The sequence below is a fragment of the Ambystoma mexicanum genome, chromosome 3q, assembly GCF_040938575.1.
Source record: "Ambystoma mexicanum isolate Mex_15411 chromosome 3q, UKY_AmexF1_1, whole genome shotgun sequence".
Taxonomy (NCBI): Eukaryota; Metazoa; Chordata; class Amphibia; order Caudata; family Ambystomatidae; genus Ambystoma; species Ambystoma mexicanum.
In genome coordinates, this window is record NC_090926.1 from 1,126,602,972 (window position 1) to 1,126,620,464 (window position 17,493).

Consider the following 17,493-nt stretch of genomic DNA (forward strand, 5'->3'; position numbering starts at 1 on the left):
GATGGTTCAGCGGACATTGAGCAGGCATTGTGAAGAGTGTAATGGATAGATGGTGGAGTTAGTAGCCCGTGACATACAGGTTGCCTCCCTTTAGGTTCGGTTTTGCATGCAGGTGTGTGTCTTCCTACTGTACAGTGTACATGCTGCATGTGCGCAGGGTGTGGCTCATCTGCTGATGAGTTGCGTCTGCCACATTGTGATTGTCACGTGCAAGTGTATCAGGGTGTATTGCAAGGCTGGATATGAGGCACCTACCTGTGTCTCCAGATGTCGGGGCCCCTCTCTCCATCTCGCCGACACCTTCGATGCACTCAATGCCAATCAGAGAGGCACATGTCTCCTCCCATGGCTGCATCTTCAGTGGGGAGTCTGCTCCCCCGCCAGTTCCCAGGGCCAGGTTACGGTTGGCAGACATAATGCCTCGGACCCTGATCCGCAGGTCGTCCCATCTCTTGCGGCACTGTTTGGAGGTGCGTGGGGTGGTTCCAACAGCACTGACACATTGTGCCACAAGTTCCCACACCTCCTTTTTGCGGCCTATGGCTGTCCGGGTCATCTCAGTGGAGAAGACAACATCGGCCTTCTCCTGGAGCGTGTCTGCAAGCATTTGCAGTTCCTCACGACTGAAGCGCTCCTGCCGCTGCCTGTCACATGCCTTCTTGACAACTTTCGGCATGGTTGGCTGAGGAAATGGGTGCGTTATGGGAATGTCAGGGTTTGAGGGTTGGTTGTGGTGTGGTTGGGTAGGATGGCAATGGATTGTGTTTTTTAAGATGGCCGCTGTGCTGTTTCCCGTTCCGCCGCGATTACGCTATTTCCGGTTCCGCCTAATTGCGGTCACCGCTAATTACGGTGACCGCTGACTACGGTCGGCGCAATGATGGGTGGCGGTAGGTCACCCTGCGCTGTTAACGAGGGCGGTAAGGGCTGTTTACGGCATGGCGTAGTTTACGTTACCGCCATGGAGTAATGCTCGTGCGCGATGGGTCGTAATATGGCGCTCTTATCGCCATCGGACCATGGCATTAACGCTCATTACGCCATGGCGGTAATTTCGATCACTTACCGCCTGGGTCGTAATGAGGGCCTAGGACCTTTTTATTTGACTAGACTCCACTTGTACTGTAAAAGTATTATTTGATGGTCGTTGCTTGCTCCCATCTAAGATTTAGGTTTAGATTAGGCACCTGGCTCCTTGGCGGTAGGCATCATGACACCCGCGGATACATCAGTGCCGCCACCCAGGCTTCTGACTGTATTGGTCCAACATCTAATTCCCATTTCAATTTAAGATTAGAGAGTTCAGGAGTTGCGAAGGAGGTTATGACCTTGTACATTGTGGATGTGACCTTAGTAGGTATGCATTCAGAAATGACATTCCACTCCGGTGGTGTACATTCAGGCATATCGGAGAGTGAGGGGAGATGTGCATGTATTGCGTGGGAGAGCTGAATGTAATGGTAGTGTGCTGCAGCAGGGAGACCAAAACTATTGGTTAGTTCTTCAAAAGAAATCAACTTGCCTTCTGTAATTATGTTCCCAACCGTTACTATTTCTGCCGAAATACATCCCGGCCATATCTGTAACTTATTTAATTCAGGTAGCTACTATTCCTCCATAATGTTTGTACCGGGGGTCACCTTTTTGTCCCAGCCAATGTATTTTTGCGCTTCTCGCCATATTAGTGTAGTGTGGACTGTTATCGTTTGTGGGGGTGGGGGGTTCCCAGGGTCTGATAGAGATTCATGACTGGGGACATGTCTTGTAGCACATTTATCTCTGCTCGGATATGAGGCAGGTCCCTATCTCCGTGTAGGGTGTCATTGACCACCACCCTCTGACTTGCCCAGTAGTATGATTGAAGGCGTGGCAACCCAATTCCACCCTCCCAGATGGATCATTGCAGTGTCTGTATGCTGTAAGGTTTTAATAGTGGGAGAAGAATTTGTGTGTCATCGGCATAATTGGTGAGGGTTATGCCAAATTCTTCTAGGTCCTTTAATAGAGGTAGGGTGAAGAGGTTGTAGAGGGTAGGGGAGGTGCACATACTTGTATTACTCCCTTACTATCGTAATTCACTGTAACATTTACACTGTAACTTTTAAAATACTAATAAACAAAGTTTAAAATAAAAATATTGGGGGTTAACCTGCAGCCCGAGTTAAAGGCACAAGCGAAGCAAGGGCGTTTAACGAGGGCACCGGGACATTACCCCCAGGTATAGCTCGTGGAACGGGTTACTAACACTATTAGAACGCCGAGTTACCAAAGCGGTAACGTGCAGAATTTTAAAAAAAGTATTTTCATTCAAAGAACAGGACGCCATGCGCGTCTCGTTCATTGAATGAAAATACTGTCCAAAGATGGCCGCCATGTTTGAGGCAGGCGGGGCTCCGTATGGAGCCCCTCTTCCCATTCCACGGTGGCCAAACGGAGCAAGGAGAGAAGCAAACAGGTAAGTGAGGATTGGGAGTGAGTGTCAAAATAACTGCAGCGGCAATGGGGCGGAAGATGGCGGGCTGGGGAGTCGGCGATCAGGCAGCTTAGAACGCGGGCTATACCGGGGGTATCAACCTGCGTTTCTAGCCTACTGATTGGCCGCCTCCCACCCACAGTGTGCTAATATTATTTTGATCATTTGCAAAAGAGGTTCTACAGGTAAAATCAACAAAGGTCTCTGCTCAGTGGCAGCCTTCCAACTTAAGGGGCCCTGATTCAAGCTACGGTCATTAGGCAGGACGACAGACAAGCAGGAACAATCTTCCCCAAGAAAGCAGTTATCTCATGTTGACTAACAAAAGCTGACAACATTTCTGTCTCAGCACTCACAATTACATGTATGTCCCATAGTGCATCTCTACAGTGATTGTAGTGCCTTATAAGGAAGAGCTAGGAATGCAAACTATCCATAGGAGCACACATCCTCTGCATGAGCGGTTCAAGGCGGCCGGGGAATGTGAGAAATCCGGTCAGCATAGCCCTTTCCTGCATGTCTGCATGCAACAGGGGACAATGAGCACAGAGGGCAATTACACAGGCACTTCCACATCCAAGCGTGCATACCTTTGTGAATCAGGGAGGCACTGTTCTATATTCAGCGCCCGACTCCTGCGGCACAAGCCCTGCCCGCCACTTCTCTGGCTGACACACATCTAGTGCATGTGCATGTGAGCTTGCAGACTCACTTTTGTGAATCGTGGCAATTCCGGAATGCCGCGTGTTTGTCCCCTTGCAATCACACTTGACACTCACAAGTGGACAAAGACGTTTTTGAGTTGGCCTCCTAGTGCGCAGAAGTCCTGAACTTGACTGGTATGGATAAATTGGTGGGGAGGGGGGCATGGACATCATTTGCGGGGTGCCTGGTTTCCTCCCTGGGACCCCTGGCTCTGTTCCTGCATCTCCTGGATCAGACTGAGGTCACAAAAGCAGTGCCATTGAGAAGAGCAAAACAGGGATCCGAAATGAGGTGTCGGTCTCAGCAGCACAAGGGAGCAGGAGCAGCCATGGGTAGGAGCAACCTGAGGCAGGAGCAGCACAAGGGAGCAAGAGCAGCCGGGGTAGGAGCAGCTAGGGGTAGGAGCAGCCAGGGGTAGGAGCAGGCAGGAGCAGCCAGGGGCGGGAGCAGCACAAGGGAGCAGGAGCAGCTATGGGTAGGAGCAGCCAGGGATAGGTGCAGTCAGGTGCAGGAGCAGCCGCGCCAGGAGTAGCTACGGGTAGGAGCAGACCAGGGCAGGAGCGACCAGGTGCAGGAACAGCACAAGGGAGCAGGAGCAGCCAGGGCTAGGAGCAGCCATCGACAGGAGAAGCCTGTGACAGGAGCAGGCAGGGGTAGGAGCAGCCAGGGGTATGAGCAGCCAGGGGTGGGAGCAGCCAGATGTAGAAGCAGCCATGCGCAGGAGCAGCCAGGGGCAGGAGCAGTCAGGAGTAGGAGCAGGCAGAGGTAGGAGCTGTGTGTGTGTGTTCGAAATTATGGGCTGGTTGATAATACAGTGTGATATTTGCACATCGGGATTAATCAGCTACTTTACATCACCAAGATTATAAATCATCTTTGAAATTCTCACTAATAGCTAATAGCTCGTTGTTATTTATGCAATGACAGCATAGGTTTTTCTGAAGCATTTCAAGACGCATCTTCACTGTCACAATTAAAAACATCCTGACCTATATTTTAAACAATAATAGCTTGTATTGGGGGAGACTGTTTTACTCGATGAGGCACCCAGACCTGATTGCAAGCACTTATGTGTTTTGCATTCCCAAACATGTGCTAAATAATACATGCCTACAAGCTATACGTTCAATGCTTAGACATTCCTGCTTTTTTCTATGGATTCTGGGACTTGTAGCCCTGGAATTATAATTGGAAAAACAAATCTAGAATGTAAAACAAAACAAGACTGAATTGGGCATCTGCAAAATGGCATGGTGTTGTGTCTGCATGCTATGATAACAAGCATTGGCAAAGTCAGCAGTACTGACGTTTGTGTATCCACACTTTTGTGGCACTGAAATAATGTTATAGTCTGGCCATCAGAGGGCAACAGCTCGCAAAGTGTCTTAGTAGCTAAGAATATAATGGCAGTGCCTGCCAAATGCCTAATTGGTGCCTATGTAAGAGCCCAAAATGTTGCATTTGCCAAGGCTTTTATTAAACAGGAATTCAGTGCAGGGAACAGATGTAAGGACGCACATGCTACATGTGAACCCTCGGTTTATCGAGAAAGAAAAATGGTTTAGCAAGCTTCTTATTTCGAACACAGTCGATTGTTTGAATACAATCCTGGTCCAGAATTGCTTTTTTAATGCCCTCCCGATTCGCCACCAACTCTTTTGGCACTCTATGCAAACTTACCAAGCTGTTCATGGCTAACTCCTTCAATCTCATCAGTTGAGGCAACTTGCCCTGGTTAATGTGGTTAGCCACATCTTCATGCAGAAAGGCCACCTTCGGAGCCAAGATGGATCGATATAGAGAAACTATTTTCTATTCCAACAATGCCTCCAAAGAAGACAGACTCAGGTCATATCCTATGCTAGAGACAGCAAGGTACTGTGGAATATTTAAAACCTTCTTCCAGATTCTCCCCTCTAGTCTCACCCAGTTAACTTCCCCGGCCTGAAAGTTTTAATCCAGACCGTAAAGAACTTTAGGAATCTCCTTCGCTTTGTAAAAATGAATCGAGGGCACCAAGGAAAATTTACAATACTTTGTTAAAACCTTTCTCATCTGACAAGCTAGCTGATCTATTACACATTCCAAGTGTGCTGTCTCTTTCAAAACTGATGGATTGGCATCCAGGATCAGGCCCAAATACCTTCGCTGGTATTTGGAAACCATTTAGAAGCCATTTAAAATGTAGGATACACCTTCCAGGATTAGAGAAACCCACAATATTTGTTTTTGCAGGGTTGATTATTAAATCATTAATCGCTGCATATTTCCCAAACCCCCTTATAAGGCGTTGCTGGCCTATTGAGGTGTAGTCCACAAGGACCACATCATCCGCATATGCTAGCCAACTCAGAGGTTGACTCCCTATCTTTGGAGCTGCAAGCGCACAAAGAGTTAATGCCTTGTTCAGGTCTGCGAGGTAGAAGTTAAATAGGCAGGGAGCCGAGATGCATCCTTGCCTAACTCATCTGCCTGTTAAGATTGAGCCAGGAGCCAGAGAGGATACCGTTACCATCAAGTCTGACCTGAATCTTGGTGTCTGTGTGCAGATGCTTCATGATGGCCAATAGGCCTGGAGGGAGGCCCCATTGATGTAATTCAAGCCACAGCCTATTTCTGTTAATCGTGTCGAAGGCCAAAGACAGATCGATCCATACTCCATAAACAACCTCCCTTTGCAACCTCCCTTTGACCATGATTTACCTTTTAGAAGCATTATCACCCAGTTAAATGAGATGGGGAGGCCTCTCCTAAACCCAGTCTGGTGTTTCTGCAGGATTCCGCTACCCTCCTCCAAACTCCAAACTTCCAGCTCAAAGATCTCGCTATCTGCATCAAGAAGACCGATCGAGCGACAGTTGACTGCTACCGCCCGATCGACCCCCTTGTAGATTGGAACAAAAATGGCAGAACTACATGAGGGGGGAGTTTCCTCAAACTGCAAGATGTTCTCAAACAGATTGCATAGGATCCTTGACCAAGCTGGCACGTTCGATTTCAAAATTGAGTTGGAGAGGCCATTTGGCCCTGGTGCTCTGGAGGATAATACCCTTCCTATCAAGTCCTCGATACGCTCCCTCGAAATAGTCAGGGACCACCGGGCCTGGAGAGAACAAACGATACACTCAGAGGACAGCAGACCATAAAACTTCAGGAAGTGGGAGCACCATGTCTCCTCCATAACAGCGTTATCCTTGAGCGACCAATTGCAATATCTTGCGTTGGTTAAAAATTTTCCAAAAGTTTCTAGATTTACTCTTAGATAGGGCCCTTGACATAATGTCCCCGTCCCGTTGTGATCTCAAGTCCCATTGGGCTTTGGACCAGTTCTTATAGCCATTTAACAGAGATTTACGATTGGAAGCTATTACCTGTGCCCCTCCACACTCGTTCTTAAGGGCTCTAATAGCTCTTCTCAGATCCTTTTTCTTCTCTCGAGTAGATTCGTCATATTTGTGTTGGTGGCAGGCCTCGCCCTTTGAGCTCATCAGATTCGGGGTTTCCAAACCCCAAATAAGATCAGTATAATTAAAAGGGTAACAAGCCCAAAATAGATCTGTTTCATCCACTTGCTCCAAGTAGCACTCAAGTTTTACATTTAAAGATTCACCATCTCTTTGAAACTTCACAGCCCTATTTCCTCACTGATACACTTCCAAGGGGATTGTATATTTCTCCTGCGAACAGCATGTTCCAAGATCCAAACTAACTGTCTAAATGCTGTGATTGCTTCTATCCGTCTCAATGATTTCAAATCTGTCACAGCATGCTAATAAAGCCCCTGAAATCGATCATTGAGCTGTAGTGACCATTGGTCCACGTTGAAATCACTGCACCCGCTCCCCTGATAGATCCGTTTTCCATATGTAAACTCCATTCAGTCAAAAATTCCAATTATTTCTCACCATTCATCAACGAGATCCTGTTTACATTGTTATTATCCGAAGCTGATATACAGCAAAAATTAAAATCTCTACCCAATATTATTTCTGTGTTCTTACTGTCTTTCATTACTGTAAAGAGGAGCGAAGATAGATCTTCAAAAAATACTGATAAGTGTGAAATTGCAGGGTTCCAGTACACGTTAATCAAGACTAAACATCGCAATAGCCTCTTGACCCTTATCTGTAATCGAGCAGCACAAATTCCCTGATTTTCAACTGGAATTTTCACCACGCTCACAAAAATAGAATTCCTGGCTGCTGTTAATAGACCACAAGACAGACGAGCCCCGTTCAAATGCGTGGCATGCTGTTCCACATTAGTGAAACCATCTAGGGCGAGAGAGCTTAGTAGCCATGGCTCTTGGAATAGCCGCAAATCAAATCCTCCAAAGATCTGTTGTTGAATGGTGCCATTCTTAAAACTACTGGAACCCTGCATGTTCCAACTCAACAGTTTAACCTGATTATTTACTAAAGCCGCTCTTCTGACAATCCGAATCGCTGTAAGAGCTCAGACAGAAAGTTTGGTAGAAGAGCAAGGATGTTGTCCTTCTTACACCCGCTCGACCAAACATCGATGTCAACCACCCCCCCGCCCTTTGTTCCTGCGTTGGACTTTGTTCACTACTCCTTTTGTTTACAGGGAGAGAGTTCGAAATCACAAGGCCCTGTTTCTCCAGGTCATCCGCCACTGCTCATATTGCTTCAACCCCCAGGCGGAATTTCACACCCAGTACCACGAGGTCTGTTCTAGATTCGTAAGGGAAACAGAAGTATTCCAGATCGTACATTGAAAAAAGCCACAAGGATGGAATTGTTTTTGTGATAGTCAAAATAGAACTTCTGTTTAACATCGTCACATCCGATTTTAGTGTTTTACATTCAAGCCATATTTTTGGAATTCTAAACAGGAGAAGGGCACATTCCTTCTCTATAGTTCTTGGCCCAACCCCACCACAGATGAAATCGCCTAGGGGGAGTGTGGAGCTGGCGGCAGCGTTCACCTCTCCAGTATTTCCTGGCACTCCCAGATCAGGAGTTGCTAATACTGACGACGTAGAAGTCATTGAAGGTACTGGGCCAGGAGTAGGAAGCCTAGGGTTTATGTTTTTCCAATTGCAAAAAATTGGTGCCAGTTTGATGACTTTTTTCTGAATTTCGGGAGTCGGGTCTACAAGGGCCGAAACTGATAAAGAAACACCATCCATTTGAGACGCAGAGTCAGTTAATCTTACACTAGTTTTTTCATGGGCTATGTTAGTGACTCCACCACCTTCCTTAGTTTTGACTTCCCCTTTCGTTTCGCTTCCTTCAATGATGGTAATTGGCCAGGGGCCTCTGTGACATCTGGGGATTCATCAACCTTGTCCATAGTGTTGAAGAATTGCCGATGACCAGCTCTCCTAGATCTTTTTAGTTTTTGTTTTTTAGGGGTTTTTGCATGGGTAACTGAGAGCCTTTCTAGTTAGTGTTTTTATGGATGGCTTTGTTTCTTAAGATACCATCAGAAAGGGTTCATGGAGAAACTGTTGGACATTTAATTGAGACCTGCTTCTCATGGGGAACAGTCACCAATTTCACTCCGGCTCCAGGAAGATCTATTTCAGGTGGAATTTGAGCGAGCCTAATAAACTCCTCCATTGTTGAAAGAGAAAGGGGAGAATCGTCCAGGACACCCGATAGTACTGCCTGAGGGGCAGACAACTCCTCAGACGTCAAGGATGTCACCATATCAATCAAACTATCAATTTTAACGTTAATTCCTAGAATCTGATGATTCAGAGAGGCCACCTCTTCCTGGAGGGTGTTAAGAGTTAAGGATTGTACAATGACATCCATTTTAAGGACAGCAAGTTTCTCTAAAAAAAGTATTCACAGCAGACGTAAGCCCAACAATGGTGGATTCACAACCCACCACTTCTTTCGTAATTTCCAATAGTGTACCCGATTGCACATGAACTTCTTCCTTCAAATAGTTTGAAGAACTTTACTATAGAGGTTAGTACAAAGTTGAGCACCACAAGCACTCATTGGGGAGGATAAGTGGGATCCAGAGGTAGAAAGGAGGAGACCGCAGCCTGGTGAGCGTTCGTCGCTGACACTTCAACTGGACCCCTCTCTGTCACATCATTTGATAAAAAGATTGGGCTCATTTGTGGGACTTCACTCATGTCAAAAGAAGTGTTTCCCAAGTTTCTATCGGCATCACGGTTGGCTGACAAGATTTCCTGGGGCTTCCGCACTGTTGAAGTGATCAAGACGAGGCCCAGTAAAACTACACCACTCAGGTTTTTAACTCTCGCCTCTTGCAGGACATCCTCATCAGTCAGGCTACGATTGTGGCCAAGCGGAAGGCAGTCGTTTATCTTTCTTTTCATTTCTTCTCTTCTCAGCCTCCCCTGCTGTCCTTTCTTCCTCCCTATGCTGCAGACCCCCAGTTCCATTAGCCCTTCTCTGCTCAATAGCCCTCCCCTTCTTAGCAACTCCTCTCTCTTTACCGACCTCTCTCTTCTCAGCACCCCTGCTGTTCTTTTCCCCTCTCTGTTCTCTCCGTTATTAGCAGGTGATTATTTGCTTAACATACTCCCTCGTAAACTCCTAACCTTCCTCTGACAAGCCTCTCTCTCTCCAGGGACCCATTGCCAAATGAGTCCCCCTTCTCTTCTCTGCTCTGCCTGCTTTCTTGAGTCCTCCCTCTCCAGTCAAGGCTCTCCTATCATTCCCTTTCTTCAGCAAGATGTATGCAGTGCCTCCCTACACCCCTCTCTGTATGATATGATATGATGTGGCATTTATAACGCGTCTATACACAAGTGTTTCAAGGCGCGACACGCAAGGGAGGGGGAACAGAGGGAAGACAGAGACAGCGATCCTACTAGGCAAAGTGTCATTCAGAGTGCGCAAGTGCGAGTGGGAGGGGGCAGGGGACAGTGTAGTACATGTGGTATTAGAATAAATAAAAACAATAAGAGAAGCAGGGCCTGCTGGTGGCAAGTGCAAGGGTACATGCAGACATCAGGTGTGAAGTGCTGGTGGGGGACTGTAGGGGTACATAAACCGTCCCCAAGAGCGGGGGTTGCCAGGGAGGCAGTGCAGGTGTGTAACTGGCGAGGGAAGGAACCTGTGCCCGAGATCAGATAGTGGCCAGGTAACCAGTACAGTAACAGCCAGGACTTCAGCAGGGGAGAGGAGGAGAGAAAGCAGAAGTAAAGAGGTAGGTTTTGAGGTGCTTCCGGAACCGGAGATGGTTCTTCTCAAGTTTCAGGGAGGCAGGGAGGCTTTTCCACAGGGGAGACCCTCGAAGAAGAAAGAGATCTACTTTTTAGCTGTACACTATTTCTTAGCAGCCTCTCTTTAACCCTCACTGTCAGCGCTGGCTGGATTCTCCCGGATCCCATGAAAAACGTCCCGCCTCCTGGAAAGCTACTTGTATCTGATTTTATTTCCTCTGAGACAGGGATTCGAACTCGGGTCTCCAAAACCCACGTCGAGTGACTTTCTCACTAGCTACAGTATCACACTATGTTACAGCGATTTCAGGTTACAACTCTTGTGAATATTCCTGTCAGGATTATTCTCTGCAGAAAATATTCACGAGTAGCTTTGTAAAGATGTGCACCTTTTCTAATTTGCTTACAGAGAACTCCTCCGGAGTTCTCCCTCACCTTAACTTACAACCCCCTCTCGACCCAACCCCGCCCCCACAGCTGGAGGGATCCCACAGTAATAATTTCCATTTCAAGCACTTGCCCTATCCACTCCTACTTTCACAAATACTTCCCCCCCTTTTACCCTTCTCTCCTCTGCAGTCTCTGCTACATCTCGCTCTTTCCACAGTAGCCCCTTGTCTCTGCACCCCACCCCAGACCTTTGGCCTGTGCTCTATTTAACCGCTTTCTCCTTAGCAGTTTTGGCTTGCACTCCTTTAGTACCCTGCTGCCTCCTTTACATGTGGGACTGCCCTCCTTTACTCCATTTTCCATCAGCATTATCTACCCTTCTTTAACCCCCTTTACTCCTTCTCCTCAGGATACTGTGTTCCTTTTAAGCCTCTCTCTTCTCCGCCGGATCGGCCTTTTGTATCCATTGTAGCATATCTATCACGCTCTCTCTCTGTCTCTTTGTCTCTCTAGCAGGTCATGCTCTCCTCTTTCTATCTACTTCGCTCGCCCTCTCACTCTTTCCTCAATCTCTCTCTCTCTTTCTATATGCCGCTCTCTAACTCACTTTCCCCTCTCTCTCTTTCCTTCTCTCTTTCTCCCTCCTCTCTATTCAGCAGGTCATGCTCTCTTTTGCTCCTCTTTCTATCTGCCTCTCTCTATCTCTCTCTCTCTCGTACTCTCTTTCCTCTCTCTCTCGCTCTCCCTTTCTCACTCTGTTCAGCAGTCGCTCACACGTTTGCTGGTCTTTCTATCTGCCTCTCTCTCTCGTCCTCTATCTCACTCTATATATCTGTCACTCTCACTCTTTTCGCTCGCTCTTTGTCTCTCCCTTTGTCTCTCTATTCAGCACGTTATGCTGTTTTGCGCCTCTGTCTAGCTGCCTCTCTCTCTCTGTTACTCTCTTGCTCTATCCATGTCACTCTCACTCTTACTCCCTGTCCTTTCCCTCCCTTTCTCTCTCGCTCTCCCTTTCTCTCTCTCTGATCAACAGTCCATGCATACGTTTGCACCTCTTTCTATCTGCCTCTCTCTCACTTACTCTCTTGCGCTCTGTATATCTCTTACTCTCTCGTATTCTCTTTTCTCTTTCTTTCTCCCTCTCTCTATTCAGCAGGTTGTGCTTACTTTTGATCCTCTTTATATATCTCTCTCTCTCTAGCTCTGTATATCTGTCACTCTCTCTCACTCTCTTTTCGCTCACACTCTTTCTCTCTCTATTAAGCAGGTTATGCTCACTTTTGATACTCTTTATGACTGCCTCTCTCGTACTCTCTCTGTCACTCTCTATCTCTTACTCTCTTTTCTCCCCCCCCCTTCGATATCTATTCAGGAGGTCATGCTCACTTTTGCTCCTCTTTCTATCTGTGTGTCTCTCCTCTTTCTATCTGTGTCTCTCTCTCTCCAGCAGGTCATGCTCTCTTTTGCACCTCATTCTCCACACCAGCCCATACTTTATTTCCCCAGTCTGTAAGAGTTATTACCTATCCCCCAAGCCGACCATCCCTCTGTCCCCCATCATCACCCTCTGCCAATTCTGGCATTGGTCCTGCAATTCCCCCCCCCCCCAAGTACTGTAACTGGCTGGTTTTGCACTTTGAAATACGGTGGTACCATAAACCAGGACCCAGACCAGCAGGTAAGTTGATAGTAAGTTTATTGGTAAGTATATGCCAGGAAGATACCGGCACGTCCCTCTGTGCCAGCTTACAATATCCAATTGTAACTGTTGGAACCCCCGTTCAGAACATAACACACACAAGCACTCTACACTCACTGACATCACAGCATTCCATGTAAGTGATGCCACCAGCACCCAGAGATACACTACAACACTTCTCCCTCCTTACATTTCTGCAACAAGAAGGATCTCACAACTCTAATATCTCCAACCGTAACAATACCCCCACATATACATGTGGCCAGCACGTAAATGCACCAACACACCAGACCCCAAATGGACATCACTAATATACCTAGAAGGCACTGTCCACCTGGAGCTCGCTCACAACCCCAAAATACACCATACCATTAATGAGCGGATGCCATCCAACCTAAAACAACAACACTAAAGGAAACTGAGCCTCGAATAATACCGAAACCATGGCGCACCATAAACCTAACGTGGCACCCCTAGAATCTGCACCCTAACCGTGCTCACAAACAAAACTGAAAAAATAAACTGCACCTTAAAGTGCCAGAAAATCCATCCAACTACCTACTGCACACCAACCAATCAGAATACATTCACCAACACCACCGAAGAATACATAATGCATTCAACTCCACTCCGCCCGCACAAAACACAACAGATGAGAACCCACCGAAGTAGGATAAGGGCTAACACCTCCCCTAAAACCTGGACTGGAAAACATTCGAGGAACAAAATAATGAACTAAGAACTCCACCTGTCTCAAGCTGCCCCTTGAAACCTAAAGCCTGTCACGCTCCAGCATTCCCCAAAAGTTCACTATGCTAACACCCCAAACCTTCCGTGCACCAACAACCTTCCACCCTAGTCTGCCCCTTAGGGCACCATCCCAGCTCAACAGAGAGCGATAACAAACACATCACCACTAAACATCAGTCCACTACAGCACTCATCCAGAGCACACTCACACACACAAACACCATCAGAAACCTTGGTCACCCTCAACAGCGCCAACATACTCCTCAAACCACCACGAGAACCCAGGTCCCTGCCAACTGCCTACAGCAGTACACCAACCGCACACCCAGGACCCCTAGTCCAAGCCAACTGCACCACCGCAGTACATCCCCACATATTCCGGGACCCCAAGTCCCTGCTGGAACCACACCACAGGAACACTGCAGTACTCCACCACAACACCCCAGGGCCCCTAGCCCCAGTCAGACTGCATCACCATAGTAGATCCACAGATGTGTACCACAACTACTACTGAAAATACACCACCACACCACACGTGACTCCTAGTCCTTGCCAGGCTGCAATGCAGCAATATCATCACTCACTCATGGGGCCCCAAGTCCCAGCCACTTACGGCACCGCAGTCCTCACCTCCGGGACCCCTAGTTTAAACTAGGCTACACAATAGGCTACCATAACAAATCCACTAGGCGCCAAAAGTACAGGACTCCCATTACGCCACACCAAATTCATTTGGGCAAGTCACCAATAATGGGACCACATTGCCCCAAAATAACCGCCCAAGGAAAAATTTTCACTCTCCACGCCCACACTCCGCTGCCATCACATAGACGACGGAGAACAGAACGACAAAATGCCAAAGTCATTTTGTTCACTGGACGACGAAAGTTGCTATTATCCAGTGGGAACGTCAGAGTCTAAATAGCTGTGCAACAAAACAGAAATGCACATCACCCACAAGTCCGCCCACCCGCGAGTTCAGGTCAACTGACCATTAATCCCCAAGCTGCAAAAGAAAATCATGTTAGAATAAACAGTACGCATTCTAAGTGTCCAAAAGTACAATGATGAAGGTAGACCCGCAACCCGTGAGTCCAACCACCCACAATCCAGGTAACACTTCCAGGAAACATTACAGAACCCCCTGAAAGAAAATCACATTACACCATAAGCACAACTTTAATTCCAATAACACCAGGGCCACAACACTACACACACACACACTCACACCGGCCCCCAACACACAGATCATAGTCCCATTCCTAGCAGACCTACAACACAAAGACAAGACACCACACACACAGGCCGTAGACAACTAAACACTCATACGTCGCAAGGATACAAACAGTTCTCCTCCAATTGCGCCGCTGACAGCACACGAACTACAACATCACCACGGTTCCAAACCTTATTCCACAGTGCCAAGAAGCATCCACCCACACAAGTAAGCCTGCCAATCCAACAGACCGCACCGTCCTTTATGCATCGCTTGTGCACAAGACATAAAGCGACGAAAATCCACACTTATTCTCAGTGACATTTTCGGACACAATCCGTCCGCAACTCCGATGGTGCGCATTAACACTGTTCTCAATACTCCAACGGATATTCCATGAGAGGACACCGTACACGCAGCGTATTCTAACTCTCTTCTGCGTTGCAGCTGCCCACGCTGGAACGCCCAACGATGACGGACCGACATCATCATTCTGTCTTGGACACCGAAGGAGTCACATTGCCGTTTCCCATACCACACGGCAAACACCCCAGAGTCCACAAAGCCGAGTGTCCTCATCTCAGGCGATCTCTGCCACCGCTGCCACCCAACAATGGCACATCCACGGCAACACAGACATTGCCGCACCATACTGCACCAGGGACCTAACGGTGCAGCGCCTCTTAACCTGGGCCACCTCCAGGCACAACCCGGCCTCATAAGGCTCGCACAGCTAAAACACTAACCTCCTCACAACCGCAGCGCCTCAGCCCAACATGCTCCGACTCTGCACACCGAACCGTGTGCCGTGCACCCCCTCTTCCTTGGGGGCACGTTGAACTCACACCCTGAGTACGACAGGGCCCACAGAAGGCCCCTTCTACACGGTACCCTCTTCCTCAGCACAAAGACCCATGTGCAATTCAGCTCTGCTCCTAAGCACACTCACTGGACTCTTGAGCTCAGCACCTCCCGGCCTTCTGAGACACCATTCCCTCTTAGGAAACCAAGAGAAGACATGACTGGCATCATCCATGGGATGCAGGTACATGCAGGGCGATGTTCCTGGACTTCAACTCCTGTCCCCCCCTCAACAGGATCCCATCCTCGTCGCCAGTGGAATAGGGTGGTACCATAAACCAGGACCCGGACCAGCAGGTACGTTGATAGTAAGTTTATTGGTAAGTATATGCCAGGAAAACACCTGCACGTCGCTCTGTGCCAGCTTACACTATCCAACTGTAATTGTTGGAACCCCCATTCAGAACGAAACACACACAAGCACTCTACACTCACTGACATCACTGCATTCCATGTAAGTGATGTCACCAACACCCAGAGATACACAACACACTTCTTGTGTTTACGCTTGTGCTGCACTTATTGCAGCATTTTATGTTTTTCAAAGCCAGAGGAACATCAGAGGTTCTGTGCCCCTCTTCTTTGCTTTGGAGGCAACCCGATGTGGTTGCGCTCACAGCTGGCGCCATTCAAATCATCAATCAGTAAATACGTTGATAAATAAAAGCAGTCCGCGTGCCCCCTTCACCCCCCACGTGTGTCTGCTATGGCACTGTACCTTCAGCGACCCCCTCCTGCTCGGGCCCCATTTTGCCCACGTTCTTCCTTGTGAGTCGCTTGGACACCGACCGGAAGTAGTTCCTTAACCTGTTGCTTCCGGCCGCGGCTTCCTGGCTCTGGCACGGCTCCTTTTCATACTTGGCGGCGGGGGCCGAGAAGGCCCTTTGGAAGACAGACCTCTTGGCTTCGGCGGTGGCGGGTGCTGTCTCGGAAACAGCATTGCCGTCAGCTGTGGGCACGTTAGCCTCGGCCTCCCCCTTGGCGTCGGCCTCGGGATGGCTGCGTGAACGCTTCCAACTCTGGAGCTTACGCCACTTGCTGCTCGGCGTGGGTGAGGCCCCCGGGCTGCTCCCCAGTGCCTCGCCGCGTTCAGGTGATGTCTGCCACTTGTAGGCCTTCAAGAGGGACCTGTTCTCTGGACTAGATACAGCCTGAAGAGCCACTTCCTCTACTTGGATCTCCTCTGCCATCCTTGAAAGGCGATTGGGAATAAGATGCCCCAACAAGTGACTCGCTGTTGCTCGAAAGGAAACCACTCTGCCGTCAGTTTTTGTGGGTTTGCTTTGCTCATGCCGTTCTACCTATTTTTTTTAAAGGAGGAAGCAGGGGGTGTTTCTCTCACTTCCTGAGTGCAGCTTCCTTTTCATCTGCGTTTTTATACTTTTTCTGGGTTCCCAAGGTGCAGTGCTTAATTTGTAAGAAAATAAGTGCTGGACCCAAATATTTTCTTGCATGGGGGTGGGGCAGCTCTCTCTACTGTTGACACCATCCACTGTTGCTCCATACAGTGTCACATGGCTGATCCATACGGTGTCAACATATGTGTGGTTAAAGCTCCAACTCCCACTAGTTTGTTGAGTGTAAATCAGCCTAACATATTAGTTGCGTCTTGAAATAAAATACATGTTGGGCCTGATTCACAGATCATTTTTCAATGGAATTGCACGATTTAAAAAGAATTCCGTGAATCAGGCCCGAGTGTTTCTTTAAAACACATAATCAGCTTTTTTTCTGTAATCCTATCGTACCAGGTGGAGCCTGTTCACCATCGAACCACAGGAAAAAAGAGCAATAATACTTTCCTCCTATGTTAAATGAATGGACGAAAGTAGGCAAAATCATTACTGAACTGAGTTGCTTGTCAAACACTGCAGCAAGATCGTCTTGCATAGATATGACTGGCGCTCCTGATCGCTATGGGTCTTTTCACTGATCTTGCCCCTGTGTTGGCTGGTTGCTGTCCTGTGGCTGTCAACCCACCCTGCTGGTTATTACACTAGAGCATTTCCAGTAATGTCATGCAGGCTGAGTGGAGCAGTGTGTTGAGATGGCCAGTATCAGTGTCTAGCATTGTCACCTTCAATCTCATTGTTTTTCAAGAAAATTGATACGTAGCCCTACCCAGCCAACCTGGGTCATCAGGTTTGTGAATAAAATGAGCCATCGCAGGACACAGAAACCCCTGGCTAGTGAACACTCTTGTTGATTGTTATGTTACTATGACT

At 48.0% G+C, this 17,493-nt stretch overlaps 1 protein-coding gene across 1 annotated transcript in view; it reads right to left on the reverse strand.

Moving 5' to 3' along the window:
• The window catches only part of RASAL3 (RAS protein activator like 3), a 556,797-nt gene extending 540,243 nt beyond the window's left edge, over positions 1-16,554 (reverse strand). Inside the window, exon 1 of the mRNA XM_069603917.1 lies at positions 15,987-16,554. Coding sequence (XP_069460018.1) covers positions 15,987-16,458 — 472 coding nt within the window. The 5' untranslated portion in view covers positions 16,459-16,554. The remainder of the gene's footprint in view (positions 1-15,986) is intronic.
• Between the last annotated feature and the right edge of the window lie 939 nt (positions 16,555-17,493).